Here is an 18,629-nt window from a genome sequence, read left to right on the forward strand (position 1 = left end):
AACGGCTGTCCCCACTCAGGTCCGCATTGAGCTGGAGGGGGCGTGGCCTCCAGCTCCGGCTGAATACCGGGAGTCTGTCGGGAGAAGGGAGGTTGTCGGGAGAGGCGCTGAATACCGGGATTCTCCCGCTAAAAACGGGAGGGTTGGCAAGTATGCTCTATGCACTGTATCATTCTTGCTAGCGGTTAATGTCCCTCCCTCCACAGTGCAAAGCCACTTCTAAGTCGGCAATAGTCACCAAAATTATGGCAAATAAACCACGTTTCTTACAAGAATCATTCCTAGAGGACGAGGAATAACTGAACATGTTATACTTCACAGCGTAGGAGGATTTGCTAATACAGTGCCTGATTTTCTGTTATGGCCCCCTAAGAAGAAAAACAAAGTCTGTGCCCCCTCCTGACTACAAATAGTACACCGTATTTTTGGGACTATAAGTTGCAGTTTTTTCATAGTTTGGCCGGGGGTGCGACTTATACTCAGGAGCGACTTATGTGTGAAATGATGAACACATTACCGTAAAATATCAAATAATATTATTTATCTCATTCACGTAAGAGACTAGACGTATAAGATTTCATGGGATTTAGCGATTAGGAGTGACAGATTGTTTGGTAAACGTATAGCATGTTCTATATGTTATAGTTATTTGAATGACTCTTACCATAATATGTTACGTTAACATACCAGTCACGTTCCCAGTTGGTTATTTATGCCTCATATAATGTACACTTATTCAGCCTGTTGTTCACTTTTCTTTATTTATTTTAAATTGCCTTTCAAATGTCTATTCTTGGTGTTGGGTTTTATCAAATACATTTCCCCATGAAATGTGACTTATACTCCAGTGCGACTTATACTGTATATGTTTTTTTCCTTCTTTATTATGCATTTTCGGCCGGTGCGACTTATACTCCGGAGCGACTTATACTCCGAAAAATACGGTAATTTTGTCTCTAAAATTGTTACGTACACCTCTGAATAACATTTTAACTTTATTGACTTTAGAGAAAAGAAAGAAGTATATATCAATTTACCACAAATAACTTTCTTGACATTGTTTTTGTAGTCTGTAACCGACACAATTTGCATCAATTTGCCTGAAATTCCCCCAAAATGTTTAATCCTTTATACTTGATTTTGAGCGACTTGAGCCATTTTATACTAGAAAAATGTAATTGAATAAACTTAATAAAGTAGTAATCATTTCAAACTGATCAGCAACATGAACTTCGGAGCTCAATATATAAAACACTTTTACAAAAGTGAATACAAAAATTTGTGCTGATTATTATTTTTTTTATTAAAATGAAGTTAGGATTGATGGCTACAATGTCTACGTTTTTTAATGCACAGCTTTTCAAAGTGGGGTTTGAAGCATAATATTGCATGATATAGGGCTGTACGATTTTGAAAAAAACCCTAATTGTAATTTTACCCTCAAATTGCGATTCAATTATCGATTTTTGTATTTTATACATACAAATGCCTACAACTGCGAAAATGAGTGAAGGAAGACTTTTAGACTGTCAATTAACATATTCTTGTCTCAAGGTGCCCACACATTAGAACAATGTGCAATAATTTACTTTAGAAATATTTGGGTTTATGCATGCAGACAGACTCAGAGCTTTTGTCTACATCATGCTCTGAAACTGAAATAATAACTGACTCACTCTGTTTAGTGAATTCTGTTTTAAGATAAAAGTGCTAAGGTGCTGATAGTGATGCACAGAGTGAGACCTCTTTCTCCCTGTTTGACTGAGGAAACAAAGACACACAGACATACTGTATCAGTTTATTGATACATGCAAAGTATTTCGACTTTGTTTTCATTTATTGTTCCTTTGATTGACTTATTAACTATCGACCCTAGTCACCATCAAAACTTTTCCATGGAGCAAGTGGTGTTTATTATTAGCATACTGGCTGCCTCCATTGCAGAGCACACACACTTGCGGTTTCCTTAAACATTTTAGATTGGCCTGAAGGCAAAAGACGCAAGGCTCAACAATTCAGATTGGCGAACATGTCTATCACTCAAATGCCAGCGACGGCAGATTATAAAAAATAATATCCGCCTCTTGCGGTCATTTATCACAGGGGTCCCCGATCTTTTTTGCACCACAGACCAGTTTAACGGCTTTACACTTGTGCCAGATAAATACAGCAAAAATAAGTGCATGAAAAATACAACTCACTATAACTCTGAATGAGTGGTAGCTCTGGGCTTGTTTCTTTGCAATGAGATCCCAAGCAGGTTACCATCAACCTGCTGGGGACTGCAGATGGAAATTAGCCTTTGGATACAATTGGTCACATTTATAGTTTTTATGTTTATTAATGTGCATTGTATCATGTCACAAAGTTATGGCAAATGGCAACTTCCTATGAGGAGTTTTACTGTACATCTATAAACAAGCTTATTGGTGTAAGTTAGTCGGAGAAAATGCTGTCGTTTATAAGTTATTTAATGTTTCTGCGTCACAGACCGGCACCGGTCCCTGTACTGGTGGTTGGGGACCACTGATTTATCACACTAATTAAAACCTCAATGTCGATTCTATGACGATTAATCGTGCAGCCTTACCATTATACTGATAAAGCATATTCCCAGCATCAACCCGCCCCACTATTTGAGAAGAACTTCTAACTCCTCAAGCTAGAGCTCTTGAATGTAAACAAAGGTAGGCGGCTCAATACAAATATAGGCACTAACAATACCTAGTATCAGTATATGGTCAATACAATGCTGGTTAGATCGATATTTTTCATCATCAGAAAATCGTTTGTCATTTTTGTTATTGTTAACAAACTAAGGAAATACGTTCTGGATAGGGGAGGGTTATAAAGGCAAAAAAAAGGATGTAAATCAGAGCCAATAGTGGTAAAAAATATATATATTTAATTGATATTGTTACACCGCCATTCTGTGTTTTTGTCTGATTAGAATTGTGATAAAAAATGTAATCATTCAATGATCTTGAACATATTAAGTATTGGTATGGGCAAAACAGCTCTGTAACTGCCTGGTATTGGATCAATATCCACATTTCTAGTATCACCCAAAACTAATGTGTAGTAGCCAAGCAGATGAATACATTTTAACAGAAGTTTAGATAGAACCATGTTTCAACAGAAAGTAACCTGCTATTAACGGTAAATTAGCAACTCGATAATAGTTTCGACAAATTAATACAACTGGAAATGATGCAAAGTGTTGCCGCATGCGTCAGCAGCTAAATTTGGAGCCCTTGTAACCCGTTTTTAAATGGTTATATTGTATTATCATTTGCATACCAAATAATATATTGTGATGTATATCGTTATCGCAGGACGCTGCAATATATATCACGATATAGATTTTAGGCCATCCCAACTTCGAATATATTTTTGATTTTATACCTCCTGAAATTAACATCCTGACGAGCCTCTATTCATGCAAATTTGCTTCTGGGCATGCAATGAAGATCAAGGAGAATAGATAATCAGTGTCTTTTATACGTGGGGTCTCCTAGAACTGCACATGCATGTGTCCCTGCACATGCAGTGGCAAAGTGAATAATTTATCAGCCGCAAAAGCCCCCGTCTGTCCTGATTTTTTTCAACGACACTACTTTATCTTCTCCCTTCACCTCCTCTCTGTGCTGATTAAGGAGAGGGTGACCCTTTTTTTTCTGTTGCTATGCAAGTAGTTGCACCTTTGGTCCCCCTGAACATTAATATGTGCCAGTGCATTGGCATGTTCACAATGAGCTGCACAATAACTGAAGTTCTTTATGGTTCATTGATTGATCTGTGGGTGAAAATGGTGAGAAGATGGAAAACTCTAGAGCTTACTCTCTCCCTAGGGTTTGACTAGTGCTAAGGCAGCTGAGAATCTGGCCCGAGATGGGCCCAACGCCCTCACTCCTCCCCCGACCACCCCAGAGTGGGTCAAGTTTTGCAAACAGGTAACCCCTTTCTCCAAACTGTCGTATGCTTTGTTATATTTTTGTCTGAGAAATGCATGCAAGTTCTGAGGCTATCTTTGCTTCATGCAGATGTTTGGAGGTTTCTCCATGCTCCTGTGGACTGGGGCGATCCTCTGTTTCTTGGCCTACGGTATCCAGGCAGCCATGGAGGATGAACCCGCCAATGATAACGTATGAACTGTTCTACAAAAGGCGAAATGAAGCAGTGAGCTGGTTATTAAAAAAGGTGATCAAGGTCTAAATGTTGTTTATTTGCAGTTGTACTTGGGTGTTGTGCTTTCTGCTGTTGTCATCATCACTGGTTGCTTCTCCTACTACCAAGAGGCCAAAAGTTCCAAGATCATGGACTCCTTTAAAAACCTAGTCCCACAGGTGCCCGTTTATTTTCTTTTACCGTCTATTTGCGTCTTATTTGTACTACAACACATTTTTAAATGGGAACCGCACTTATTTTTAATTTTGCCCATCATCCACAACACACATGTTTTAATAGTAAAAACTGCTAGGAAAAGGCGGCTTGCAATTAAAGTAATATGGATATGATGTATCCATATCTATAAAGCCCTTTAAAACTGTCCAACACAGTTTTATATACAGGTACTCGCTGTAAGTATGTATATAATGTAGTAACAGGCACATTCATGATAACATGTAATACTTACAGTATTTTGGTAATTTTAAGCATTACCATAAATTATTTCCTGTGTACATTGATTTCATAGGTAACATTGGTAGTGTTTGTTGCTACGCGCACTGTGAAAGCAATGTAAACAAAAATATAGAGAGCACTTTCTGGTTTTGCTACTACTAATTGCAGACTTTGTGAGTGCCTAGGAGCATTATCATGTAGCACTATTGCTAAATGTTTAAAATAAGAACGTAAAATGGTGACTTAAAATGTTTACTGGGGATGCTGACTGATGGGATGGTTGTATCTTTCAGCACAAGACTTGTGCTCTCCATGAGCTGGTAAAGTCAGAATAATCCTCTCTCCTCAGATACAAAAAATCATTCCTAGCATTGTTGCAATGGTTGAGAGCCATATAGTTTTAAGTTGGTAGCATGTGGATTTCCAAACTTCCAGTCTTTCTACTACAGGTAAGCGTCATGATTTATAAACTAGCATGAACTTTTCCTAACTCAAAGGCAATAGAAAAGAAGCAGTTTAAGCTCATTTTTCATTTTATGACGGATCAAAACTAACGTTATTGGCACCTCAAGCTAGTAGCTAGCTACTTGCTAGTGGTTGGAGAAGCAGTGAAAGCAATGATTTACGATGCCAGAAAATAATCTGTTTTGGCTCTTACAATCACAATGTTGCTATAGCTTGCTTAATATGAAGGACATGGCATGTAAAAGGAGTGTTGTTTGCCGTTGTTGATGTGTTTTAAGAGCACTTTATAGACAAAGTAGATGGATTCCATTACTTGCGTTGTTTGCTGCCTCATACCAGGAGTAGTCTTTTTAATATTTGGTAGGCACATACAAGAGAAATATATTCTTGTCTCACATAAAAATTGTGGATTATGGGCAAAATACGAAAAAAGTGCAATTCCCCTTTAATGTTTCATAATTTACAGTTAAAAACAATTCTTAAGTGTCTGTGTCCATCGTGCCCGTCTCATAGCAAGCACTGGTTGTCCGTGATGGTGAAAAGATGAGCATCAATGCCGAGGTGGTAGTGGTTGGAGATTTAGTGGAGGTTAAAGGTGGAGACAGGATCCCTGCTGATCTAAGGATTATTTCTGCTCATGGCTGCAAGGTAAAAAGACTGGAAAAAAGGTAATTTTTTCTGTTGTGTTTGTGCTATAATTAACAATGTGATTATTCCTAGGTGGACAACTCCTCCCTGACGGGTGAATCGGAGCCTCAGACCCGAACTCCAGATTTCTCCAATGAGAACCCTCTGGAGACCAGGAACATTGCCTTCTTTTCCACCAATTGTGTAGAAGGTAGCAACCAAGCTTCTGTCGAGCAAACAGAAGTTAAGAGTGTTCAAAGAAGAGCAATACACCCATGAAAATGTGAATCTTCTCGACCTTTCCAACAGGAACTGCCCGAGGTATCGTGATCAGCACTGGTGATCGAACAGTCATGGGTCGTATTGCCACGCTTGCCTCCGGACTTGAAGTTGGGCGCACCCCCATTTCCATCGAGATTGAGCACTTCATCCATATCATCACTGGTGTTGCGGTCTTCCTGGGCGTGTCCTTCTTTGTCCTCTCTCTCATCCTTGGGTATTCCTGGTTGGAGGCTGTCATCTTTCTCATTGGCATCATTGTAGCCAACGTGCCAGAGGGTCTCCTGGCTACCGTTACTGTGAGTTCTTGCATTACATTTATAAACCTTCTCTGGCCTCCAGGTGTCTGAACAGGTCTCTCTTCTCCAGGTATGTCTGACACTGACTGCCAAGCGTATGGCCAAGAAGAACTGCTTGGTAAAGAACCTGGAAGCTGTGGAGACCCTGGGGTCCACCTCTACCATCTGCTCGGACAAGACCGGCACCCTGACCCAGAATAGGATGACAGTGGCTCACATGTGGTTTGACAACCAGATCCATGAGGCTGACACGACTGAGAACCAGAGCGGGACTTCCTTCGACCGAAGCTCCGCCACCTGGGCTGCTCTAGCCAGAATTGCTGGCCTCTGTAACCGTGCTGTTTTCCTGGCAGAGCAGAGCAGTCTTCCAATCCTGAAGGTAGGATTGTTGTTTTCATATTCTTTCCGCTTTGAAATTGACAACAAAGCCATATTCCGCAGGGACATAATTAACTTGTGTAGCAAAAAATCCCGAATGTTATTTTCCAATAATAGTAAGAGTGGTGTTGGATGTTTATTCCAATGTTTGTTGGCCTCACTTCTGTTTTATAACAGCAAATACAAACAGTACCACTAATAACCTTAGTGCTTTTTATCCTCTCTCTAATTTTCATGAAAAATAGTTGGATATTTCCTTCCTTACATTTCTAACACCACTCGTTATCGTTCCCATCTGCAAGGCTTGCACTTTGTGTTAATGGCAGGTGGTTAATGTTTTCTTCTCCAGAGAGATGTGGCTGGTGATGCATCCGAGTCCGCCCTCCTCAAATGTATTGAGCTGTGCTGTGGATCAGTCCAAGAAATGAGGGATAAAAATACGAAAATATCAGAAATCCCTTTCAACTCCACCAACAAGTACCAGGTAGATAGAGAGGCCAGTTCAGAATGAGAAAGTGTCTGAATGCTCCAACTAATGCTCCAACTGTTCCCAGCTGTCTATACACAAAAATTCCGCGGCTGAAAGCGAGTCCAACCATCTGCTGGTCATGAAAGGTGCCCCTGAGAGGATATTAGACCGCTGCTCCTCCATCATGATGCAGGGTAAAGAACAGCCTTTGGATGATGAGATGAAAGACGCCTTCCAGAACGCCTACCTGGAACTGGGAGGTTTGGGCGAGAGAGTGCTGGGTAAGGACAAGTGGAATTGTGAAACTCATTATTCATGCAGCGAAAAGACTGATGAGCTATTTTTTTTTTTCAAGGTTTCTGCCATTTCAACCTGCCGGATGACCAGTTCCCAGAGGGCTTTGCTTTCGACACTGAAGAGGTGAACTTCCCTACGGAGAACCTGTGCTTCATCGGCCTCATGTCCATGATCGACCCTCCTCGAGCCGCCGTACCTGATGCTGTCGGCAAATGCAGGAGCGCTGGAATCAAGGTATGCTTTTGGTACTCCACTATTTTAGTCAATAAAGCTCTGCTGTTTTACAAGATTTGACACTTCTTTTTTATAGGTGATCATGGTAACCGGTGATCATCCAATCACAGCTAAGGCCATCGCTAAGGGTGTGGGTATAATTTCTGAAGGCAACGAGACCGTTGAGGACATCGCTGCACGCCTCAACATCCCAATTAATGAGGTCAACCCCAGGTACTGGTTGAAGGAAACCCAGATACATACCATCTTTATGTCTCATCCAGAGTACATCAACCCCCATGTAATTAAAATATCATATATAATTCCACACATACTATCTTTCAGTGCATGCAGAACTTTGAATAGGTGAATAAGTGACCTAAAGTTTGCTATAGGGACGCGAAGGCCTGTGTTGTCCACGGTGGGGACCTGAAGGATCTGAGCCCTGAGCAGCTTGATGACATCCTCAAGTACCACACTGAGATTGTCTTTGCCAGAACCTCACCACAGCAGAAACTGATCATTGTGGAGGGCTGCCAGCGACAGGTGCAAAATACAGTAGTCTCTGTGCGACATTAAAGGCCTACTGAAAGCCACTACTACCGACCACGCAGTCTGATAGTTTATATATCAATGATGAAATCTTAACATTGCAACACATGCAAATATGGCCGGGTTAACTTATAAAGTGCAATTTTAAATTTCCTGCGAAACTTCCGGTTGAAAACGTCTATGTATGATGACGTATGCGCGTGACGTCAATGGTTGAAACGGAAGTATTCGGACACCTTTGGATCCAATACAAAAAGCTCTGTTTTCATCGCAAAATTCCACAGTATTCTGGACATCTGTGTTGGTGAATCTTTTGCAATTTGTTTAATGAACAATGAAGACTGCAAAGAAGAAAGCTGTAGGTGGGATCGGTGTATTAGCGGCGGACTACCGCAACACAACCAGGAGGACTTTGAGATGGATAGCAGACGCGCTATCCGACGCTAGCCTTTCTATGCCACATCAATGTGGAATGCGCTCCCAACAGGTATAAAAGAAAGGGCATCACTATCCTCCTTCAAAACCGCAATAAAGGTTCACCTCCAGGCAGCTACAACCCTAAACTAACACCCTCCCCGGATTGCTAATAATCAAATGTAAACAATCAAATGCAGATACTTTTTCTTATGCCTTCTGATCTCTCTCTCTCTCTCTCACTCTCTCTCTCTCTCTCTCTCTCTCTCTCTCTATGTCCACTACTTGCTGATTGTAAATAATGTAAATAATTCAATGTGATTATCTTGTGTGATGACTGTATTATGATGATAGTATATATCTGTATCATGAATCATTTTAAGTGGACCCCGACTCAAACAAGTTGAAAAGCTTATTCGGGTGTTACCATTTAGTGGTCAATTGTACGGAATATGTACTTCACTGTGCAACCTACTAATAAAAGTCTCAATCAATCAGCCGCCGACCGCATAGGTGATCGGGTGAAGTCCTTCGTTGCTCCGTCGATCGCTGGAAAGCAGGTGAGCACGGGTATTGATGAGCAGATGAGGGCTGGCTGGCGTAGGTGGATAGCTAATGTTTTTAGCATAGCTCTGTGAGGTCCCGTAGCTAAGTTAGCTTCAATGGCGTCGTTAGCAACAGCATTGTTAAGGTTCGCCAGGCTGAAAAGCATTAACCGTGTAGTTACAGATCCATGGTTCAATAGTATTGTTGATTTTCTGTCTGTCCTTCCAGTCAGGGGCTTATTTCTTTTGTTTCTATCTGCAGTTAAGCCCGATGCTATCACGTTAGCTACGTAGCTCTAAAGTGTTTCGCCGATGTATTGTCGTGGAGATAAAAGTCACTGTGAATGTCCATTTCACGTTCTCGACTCTCATTTTCAAGAGGATATAGTATCCGAGGTGGTTTAAAATACAAATCCGTGATCCACAATAGAAAAAGGAGAAAGTGTGGAATCCAATGAACCCTTGTACCTAAGTTACGGTCAGAGCGAAAAAAGATACGTCCTGCACTGCACTCTAGTCCTTCACTCTCACGTTCCTCATCCACGAATCTTTCATCCTCGCTCAAATTAATGGGGTAATCGTCGCTTTCTCGGTCCGAATCGCTCTCGCTGCTGGTGTAAACAATGGGGAAATGTGAGGAGCCCTTCAACCTGTGACGTCACGCCAATTCCGGTACAGGCAAGGCTTTTTTTTATCAGCGACCAAAAGTTGTGAACTTTATCGTCAATTTTCTCTACTAAATCCTTTCAGCAAAAATATGGCAATATCGCGAAATGATCAAGTACGACACATAGAATGGATCTGCTATCCCCGTTTAAATAAAAAAAAATCATTTCAGTAGGCCTTTAACACCCAAGAATCTGTCCCGCAAAATCTCTATTGGTCTTTGCTCCTTCCTCACCCTGCAGGGAGCCATTGTTGCCGTGACTGGTGATGGCGTCAATGACTCTCCAGCTCTGAAGAAGGCCGATATCGGGGTCGCCATGGGGATTGCTGGATCTGATGTCTCCAAGCAAGCGGCTGACATGATCCTGCTGGATGACAACTTTGCTTCCATTGTGACAGGAGTGGAAGAAGGTGACTTGTCGTCCCCAAGCTGACTAAGCTAAACATATATTTGTTAATGAACATTTGTCTTCTGATGAACAGGTCGTTTGATCTTTGACAACTTGAAGAAGTCTATCGCTTACACCCTGACCAGTAACATCCCTGAGATCACCCCGTTCCTCCTTTTCATCTGTGCCAGCATCCCCCTGCCTCTGGGAACTGTCACCATCCTCTGTATCGACCTGGGAACTGACATGGTGGGTGTCTTCTTGAGTTGCTGTTGTATGTTTGAGTCGTGTCTGTGCATAGCTAAGGTGTGTAATTTGTGGCCCAGGTTCCCGCTATCTCATTGGCTTACGAAGCAGCCGAGAGCGACATTATGAAGAGGCAGCCCAGAAACCCCAAAACAGACAAACTGGTGAACGAGAGGCTCATCAGCATCGCCTATGGACAGATTGGTAACGTTTATAATCCAAGCTAATAATTCTGTATATTTTGCGAGATTCTCCTGGCGGCTTGTTATCAAAATCCTAAATAACTAGAAGAGCAGCACACCCCAGAAGTAGCAGCACACCCCAGCAGTAGCCAATGCTGATAGGGAGCTGTGTGTTTGGAGATGATCACCTTTTTGGTCAGGAAGGCAGAAATAGGTTGGAGTCAAGCTATACCTTTTTATAAATAAAATACAATCAGGCAACAGGCATATACTGAACATAAGCTGTATTATTCCTTTATTTATTTTTAACATAATTTAGTATAGTGGAACCTCCATTTACTAACTTAATTGGTTTTTGAACATGGTTTGTAAATAGAAAAGTGCATAAATGAAAGCACATTTCTTCATAAGAAACCATGTAAACGTGAAGAATGGGTTCCAGCCAATGTTCCCTCTAATTTTTCATGTGTGTAAGCAAACGCAGAAACTCCCTGAGCATTCAGTGGAGCACATGTGAGCCACACCAGACGTGCACAGTGTGGCCACACCAGCAGCACACCTGTCCCAAACCTGACTAAATAACAAGTTAAATGTTTTATTATTATAAACAAAGGACAGCAGTAATTTCCATTACATTATTTTCTAATACAAGTGTTTTGGCCCACTTACAATGACGATAACAAAAAATATTGTTTTTCATGAGCTGTGTACTAGTATTGTACTTCTGGGTGGGGGTCCTGCGTTGGAAATAATTTGTACCCCTTTCAGATATCGCATTTTGTTCCCATTTAAAACATTCACATGTTGCACAATGAGATGTAAGCTTGCAATCATGTGTACATTCATTTCTGTTTGTAAAATATATTTTTTTATTAGTATTTCTTTAATATAATAACAGCATTTTCATGATTAATATTTTATAAATTGAGATTCTTAATAAATGACACTAGAAAAAGCTAATTTTATTGGTAAATCATAGTGTATGTGTGGTGTTGGAGTTCTCTTTTTGTGTGGCTGCAAATGCATCACTGGCTAAGTGCCATATGGGCATGTGTTGGCGCAAGTGAGAAAGAGCGAGCGGCTGCTGTTGATATGACGGATGATAAAGTTGGTTTTGGTCTGGTTTGTATGGCAGAAAAAGACCGGTTTTGCTAGATGGAAATGTTTTACCAATGTCTTTGGTCATGTGTTTATGCCCGACAACTAAGAGTTTTGTTCAATAAAGTGATCGATGGATTTCATGTCCTCCTTAAAGCTTCTCGACAGACGTTACAATAATTGAACAGTGATGACGAAAACTGTTTTCTCTGTTGTGGCCGCTTGTCAGTTACATGGAAAATTGTTATGCGCTTATTTTTTAATTTGATTTTGTGCGTGGCATAGATTTGCCGTGTGCAGAGAACGCGTGAGCAATGCGCAATTGCACAGGCGCACACCTTAGAGGGAACGTTGGTTCCAGCGTCGACAAAAGTCCATATTTTAGTGAAAGTTGTACACTTTGAACACAATATTTTAAACAGTACTGCTGGGGTCGCCAACCCGTCGTTCGCGATTGACAGGTCGATCTTTGGGACCCTACCGGTCGATCGCAAGAGTATTAGAAAAAAATATGTTTTAATATGACATCAGTGATACCCCACGAGAGTGACAAACAGACCCACCAACAGTTAGCTTCTACAGTTGTTGGGCCCAAAGTGCAGGACAGGGGCCTGTCACTTGTTTGTCATTGGCCCTATAGGCACATTACAAAAAAAACACCAATAACAATTGTGAAAACAGCAAAAAAGCACAATGAGAAAAAAAGCTATATATATATATATATTAGGGCTGCAACAACTAATCGATTAAATCGATTAAAATCGATTATAAAAATAGTTGCCGATTAATTTAGTCATCGATTCGTTGGACCTATGCTATGCGCATGCACAGAGGCTTTTAAAAAAAATAAAAATAAAAAAAATAAAATGTTTTTTTTTTTTTTTTTAAATAAACCTTTATTTATAAACTGCAACATGTACAAACAGCTGAGAAACAATAATCAAAATAAGTATGGTGCCAGTATGCTGTTTTTTTCAATAAAATACTGTAAAGGATAGAAATGTAGTTTGTCTATTTTATCCGATTATTAATCGATTAATCGAAGTAATAATCGACAGATTAATCGATTATCAAATTAATCATTAGTTGCAGCCCTAATATATATATATATATATATATATATATATATATATATATATATATATACACGAGTCTGCCTTTGTCCCCTGAGGGTTAAAACCAAACTGTCCTATTAATCACCTTACAGGAGTCTTATAATTCCTTGTACTGCAAGACTGATAAATGTTCCCACTCTAATTTGACTCATTGACTATATGACAAATGGTCCTAATTTGCCCCAAAGACCACCAGACTAATTGGCTAACATTATCACATATTGATCCTGCATTCAGTTTCAGGATATGTCGTTTATCAGAAGTTTTCGACATCATTAATTGTCCTTCTGCCAATTGTTGTGATGTGTTTTTCTTCCTCCAATGATGTCACCGCTGGCAGGCATGATCCAGGCGCTAGCAGGCTTCTTCACCTACTTTGTGATCCTGGCTGAGAACGGCTTCCTGCCTATGACGCTGCTCGGGATCCGCGTTTCCTGGGACAACAAGTACTGCAACGACCTGGAAGACAGCTATGGGCAGCAGTGGGTCAGTGCCACAGCACATGTTGTTTTAGTCCCGATGGCAGGTCTTCATTTTTCCTGTCCTTTATAGACCTATGAGCAGAGGAAGATCGTCGAGTTCACCTGCCACACGGCCTTCTTCGCCAGCATTGTGGTGGTACAGTGGGCCGATCTGATCATCTGCAAGACCAGGAGGAACTCTGTCTTCCAGCAGGGCATGAAGTGAGTAAAATTGGATGTTTTAACACTTGAAGTTTGGTCAGTCTGTTGATGCTACCATGATGTTTACATCACTCAGGAACAAGATCTTGATCTTTGGTCTGTTTGCGGAGACTGCCCTGGCCGCCTTCCTCTCCTACTGCCCCGGCATGGACGTCGCCCTCAGAATGTATCCTCTCAAGTGAGTGGGACGCCATAAAGTCACGTGATCGGCACACAGGATCTAATTACGTCGCGTGTACGTACGCGTCTTTTCCCAGGCCCAACTGGTGGTTCTGCGCCTTCCCGTACTCCCTGCTCATCTTTATCTATGATGAAATCCGCAAGCTGATCATTAGACGCAGCCCAGGAGGTGAGCTCATGAACTTATTATTCTGATAGGACAAAAAGTGCATGACAGTAGGTGTATGTGTTGGTGTCGACATACACCAGCGGTTCTTAACCTCTTTGGAGGTACCGAACCCCACCAGTTTCAAATGCGCATTCACCGAACCTTTCTTTATTGAAAAATATTATTATTTATATATTTATTTTAATTCAAGACAAAGTTATATGTTTTTTTTACTGGTGCACAAAATGAACCGTACATTAACATCACCTTGTTCCAAGAACAAAACCAACAGAGTGCATGAACTCAAATTACTGTCAGGTCCAAGCACCGAACTATTTATTACACAAGACAAGAAGAAGGAATCAAGCAGAGACAGAGTTGAATTTTACTAATGAGGAGAGACGTATTGGGCTGTACACTCATTTACAGTTTCCCCCTACGCTCTAAGGTACAGTCCCACGTGCTCCTCTATTTATTCGGGAGTTCTTTAGTTAACATCACTGAGGCTGATTCTGAAGGAAGGGGTAATGCAAGCATCCGAGGCAGACACAATACGTGATTATTCAGAATGGAAATGTGCTGACACTCGTGATTTCGCCCTGTCTCTGTTTTGTCTGCGTTGAGGTACTCGATGTCCGTCCTTGGCTGTCAGCAGGCAGGGTCTGGAAACAAACTGCTGACACGAGACAACTCGCAAAGCAAGATTACAAGTTGTGTGCCTTTGCACAGATAGAAAAGTACAACTTCAGAACAATTGATAATAACTATAGCAACGGCCTTTAAGCATACGAGTTGTGTAATAACTTACAGTATACATAATTATTCTAACATTTACACACCTGCAAATCAGATGTAAAATTAAAGGGAACATTGTTTGGGGGTATCCATAACACGGTGATAGCGAGAATTTTTTATTTACACGATGAGTCGGGTGTGTCTTGACCTTCGCCGAACCCCTGAGACCGACTCACAGAACCCCTAGGGTTCGATCGAACCCAGGTTAAGAACCACTGACATAGACACTTTTGACACTACACTTGTGTGGATGGTAGGGGTGTAACGGTACACAAAAATTTCGGTTCGGTACGTACCTCGGTTTAGAGGTCACGGTTCGGTTCATTTTCGGTACAGTAAGAAAACAACAAAATATAAATTTTTTGGTTATTTATTTACCAAATTTGTAAACAATGGCTTTATCCTTTTAACATTGGGAACACTATAATAATTCTGCCCACGTTAATCAACATTAAACTGCCTCAAGTTGTGGCTCAGATTAAATAAAATGACAAAGCTTTTCTTCTACATATAAAAAGTGCAACATTAAACCGTTTTAAGTCAACTCGTCATGCTTAGTTTATTACAGCGTTTGGGAAGCCTGTAGTTTATTTATTATGTAAATGTTATATTTTTATCAACATGTGATAGCAGGGACCCTGCCATTCAAAACTAGGCTGCTGCATTACTAATGATTAATGTAACTATAGCTGGAAAAATAGTACAATAGCAATAGGAGAGACTATTCATGCCTGAACACCATGGAGTTCATGTAGGCTTAATGATGCACTTACATTATTATATCAACTATCAGAGGCAGAAACTCTTCATTTAACATAATGTCCTTTTTTGCTGCTTCAACACAGCTCAATCAACACAGAAAAAGGTCAAGTGAAATAACAGACAGACAGGGCTTTGCTGTCCGTAACACACACACATGCACACCGCAAAATGAGCTAACGTTACGCTAAAAGCGAATTAGCCTTCACCTCAAGCCAGGACTGCGAGCGAGCTGAGCTGCCTTTTATATTTCTAGAAGGTCAACGGGCTCATAGAGATGTTACTAGTAGTTGACTGGGAGGTGTTTATTATCATTTGGGGAGAGTCCGCTGCCTGAAATTACCTGCTAAACGCTAAGCACCGACTACATGCGCTCTGAATACGCACTGCTGATTGGCTGTTTGTAACCAATCAGATGGTTGTGTGGGTGGGACAATGCTGGGTGCTGTGTAGAGGACTGACAGAGACAGAAGGAAGCCGAGGCGGCTACTTAATATGTTTGTGTGGAAACTCGTTCGGTACACAACCGAACCGAAACCCCCGTACCGAAACGGTTCAATAAACAATCGTTTTAACCCCAAATATGTGTTTTTGGAAAAAAAAAAAAAAAAAAAAAACCTCTCCGTGTTCGTGTGGACACGGCGTCAGTCCGACGTGTGTTTTCTCCTCTCGTCTGCAGGTTGGGTGGAGCGAGAGACCTACTACTAAAGACTCGTCAGCCTGTCAGCTTGCATCTACTTCTCAACTCCCGTCGTTGCATGAATATTGTCTTGCTGCTCGGAATAAAATGTTAACCTCTGTGGGAGTAAAAAAAAAAAAAACCCCTGTCGGAACGTGTTTTTATATTAGCGAATGCTTGATACTACTATTAGGTAAAAACTGAGATGGAACGTGCTGATATATGATAATGCTAATAATGACATGAACACTGAACATTGACTTTGACTATGCGTGCCTTGTTTCTGAAACAGGACCAATTTTATACATGTTTTTAACAGTTATAAACGTTCAATAAAATGCGCTTGAGTCAGGTCCCACATGTTTCCTGTGTCTTTATTGCTGCTGTTTGTTATTTTTGGGGGGGGGGGGGTTTCAGCGAGTTAGAGACAAAGCGAGTGGATGACTGACAAGAGAGTTCACTTCATTTATTTGAATCTCGCTATGGACATGTTTAGTTGCTGAGACGTACGCAAAGAGTTAGCCCTTTTGCAGCCTGTTTGGAAGTGACGAAATTACCAGGCACAGGGATTTGTTTGATAGTAACAATGATTTTCTTTGACAGACAATATAAATCAGGGGTCTTAAACTCGCATCCCGCAGGCCTATATTGTGTGGCCTTTTATTAACTTTACGGTTTAGTGCAGGGCCACATTGCAGTTATGGCTGCAATCAGAGGGCCGCTTGTAACAGCCAATGATGTATGCATTTGATTATTAGATGCATATTTTTATGTACACTAAGAATAACAAATCTGTGAATTTTACTGTAAAAACTTGCAACTCACTCACCAGAATTTTACGGTAAATTATGCAGTATTTTTTCACAACATATTACGGTAAATGGAGAAACAGTACCCCTGTTTTTTTTCCAGACAAATGGCAAGTTAGTCACCAGAATTTTGCTATAAAATTTAGTGTTTTTTTATTTTTTTTTATTTTTATTTTTTAATGGAAATGGAAAAGCAATACCACTGTAATTTTTTTTTTTTTTTAATTCTTCATCGTAAATAAATGTACCGTTTTCCTGTTTACCCCAATACACAAACAACTGTATATTATTTGATTATAAAAAAAAAACTGGCAGCTCAGTCGACAGAATGTTAGTGTAAAAAAAAAAGAGTAGAGTTTTTTCAATTTACAGTAATATGCTGTAAATTATGCAGTATTTTTTCACAACATATTATGGTAAATGGAGAAACAGTACCCCTGTTTTTTTCCAGACAAATGGCAGGTTAGTCACCAGAATTTTGCTATAAAATGTAGTTTTTTTTTTTTTTTTTAATGGAAATGGAAAAGCAATACCACTGTAATTTTTTTTATTTTTTTAAATTCTTCATCGTAAATAAATGTACCGTTTTCCTGTTTACCCCAATACACAAAAACAACCGTAGATTTGATTAAAAAAACTGGCAGCTTAGTCGACAGAATGTTACTGTAAAAAAAAAAAGAGTAGAGTTTTTTCAATTTACAGTAATATGCTGTAAATTATGCAGTATTTTTTCACAACATATTACGGTAAATGGAGAAATAGTACCCCTGTTTTTTCCAGACAAATGGCAGGTTAGTCACCAGAATTTTGCTATGAAATTTAGTGTTTTTTTTGTTGTTGATTTTTTTTAATGGAAATGGAAAAGCAATACCACTGTAATTTATTTTATTTTTTTTAAATTCTTCATCGTAAATAAATGTACCGTTTTCCTGTTTACCCCAATACACAAACAACTGTAGATTATTTGATTATAAAACAAAAAACTGGCAGCTCAGTCGACAGAATGTTACTGTAAAAAAAAAAGAGTAGAGTTTTTTCAATTTACAGTAATATGCTGTAAATTATGCAGTATTTTTTCACAACATATTACGGTAAATGGAGAAACAGTACCCCTGTTTTTTTTCCAGACAAATGGCAGGTTAGTCACCAGAATTTTGCTATAAAATGTAGTGTTTTTATTTATTTTTTTATTTATTTTTTTAATGGAAATGGAAAAGCAATACCACTGTAATTTATTTTATTTTTTTAAATTCTTCATCGTAAATAAATGTACCTTTTTCCTGTTTACCCCAATACACAAACAACTGTAGATTATTTGATTATAAAAAAAAAACTGGCAGCTCAGTCGACAGAATGTTACTGTAAAAAAAAAAGAGTAGAGTTTTTTCAATTTACAGTAATATGCTGTAAATTATGCAGTATTTTTTCACAACATATTACGGTAAATGGAGAAACAGTACCCCTGTTTTTTTTCCAGACAAATGGCAGGTTAGTCACCAGAATTTTGCTATAATTTTTTATTTATTTTTTATTTATTTTTTTTAATGGAAATGGAAAAGCAATACCACTGTAATTTATTTTATTTTTTAAAATTCTTCATCGTAAATAAATGTACCGTTTTCCTGTTTACCCCAATACACAAACAACTGTAGATTATTTGATTAAAAAAAACTGGCAGCTCAGTCGACAGAATGTTACTGTAAAAAAAAAAGAGTAGAG

The 18,629-nt window shown here is 39.7% G+C and overlaps 1 protein-coding gene across 1 annotated transcript in view; it reads left to right on the plus strand.

Moving 5' to 3' along the window:
- The window catches only part of LOC133659946 (sodium/potassium-transporting ATPase subunit alpha-1), a 44,120-nt gene extending 27,663 nt beyond the window's left edge, over positions 1-16,457 (plus strand). Inside the window, exons 4-23 of the mRNA XM_062062888.1 lie at positions 3,852-3,953; positions 4,044-4,145; positions 4,233-4,346; positions 5,602-5,736; positions 5,809-5,926; positions 6,025-6,293; positions 6,364-6,672; positions 7,021-7,155; positions 7,226-7,421; positions 7,496-7,671; positions 7,748-7,884; positions 8,046-8,196; positions 10,070-10,238; positions 10,311-10,465; positions 10,543-10,666; positions 13,198-13,343; positions 13,410-13,540; positions 13,617-13,718; positions 13,798-13,889; positions 16,102-16,457. Coding sequence (XP_061918872.1) covers positions 3,852-3,953; positions 4,044-4,145; positions 4,233-4,346; positions 5,602-5,736; positions 5,809-5,926; positions 6,025-6,293; positions 6,364-6,672; positions 7,021-7,155; positions 7,226-7,421; positions 7,496-7,671; positions 7,748-7,884; positions 8,046-8,196; positions 10,070-10,238; positions 10,311-10,465; positions 10,543-10,666; positions 13,198-13,343; positions 13,410-13,540; positions 13,617-13,718; positions 13,798-13,889; positions 16,102-16,130 — 2,892 coding nt within the window. The 3' untranslated portion in view covers positions 16,131-16,457. The remainder of the gene's footprint in view (positions 1-3,851; positions 3,954-4,043; positions 4,146-4,232; positions 4,347-5,601; positions 5,737-5,808; positions 5,927-6,024; positions 6,294-6,363; positions 6,673-7,020; positions 7,156-7,225; positions 7,422-7,495; positions 7,672-7,747; positions 7,885-8,045; positions 8,197-10,069; positions 10,239-10,310; positions 10,466-10,542; positions 10,667-13,197; positions 13,344-13,409; positions 13,541-13,616; positions 13,719-13,797; positions 13,890-16,101) is intronic.
- The last annotated feature ends 2,172 nt before the right edge of the window (positions 16,458-18,629 follow it).

Source organism: Entelurus aequoreus, linkage group LG01 (genome assembly GCF_033978785.1).
Source record: "Entelurus aequoreus isolate RoL-2023_Sb linkage group LG01, RoL_Eaeq_v1.1, whole genome shotgun sequence".
Taxonomy (NCBI): Eukaryota; Metazoa; Chordata; class Actinopteri; order Syngnathiformes; family Syngnathidae; genus Entelurus; species Entelurus aequoreus.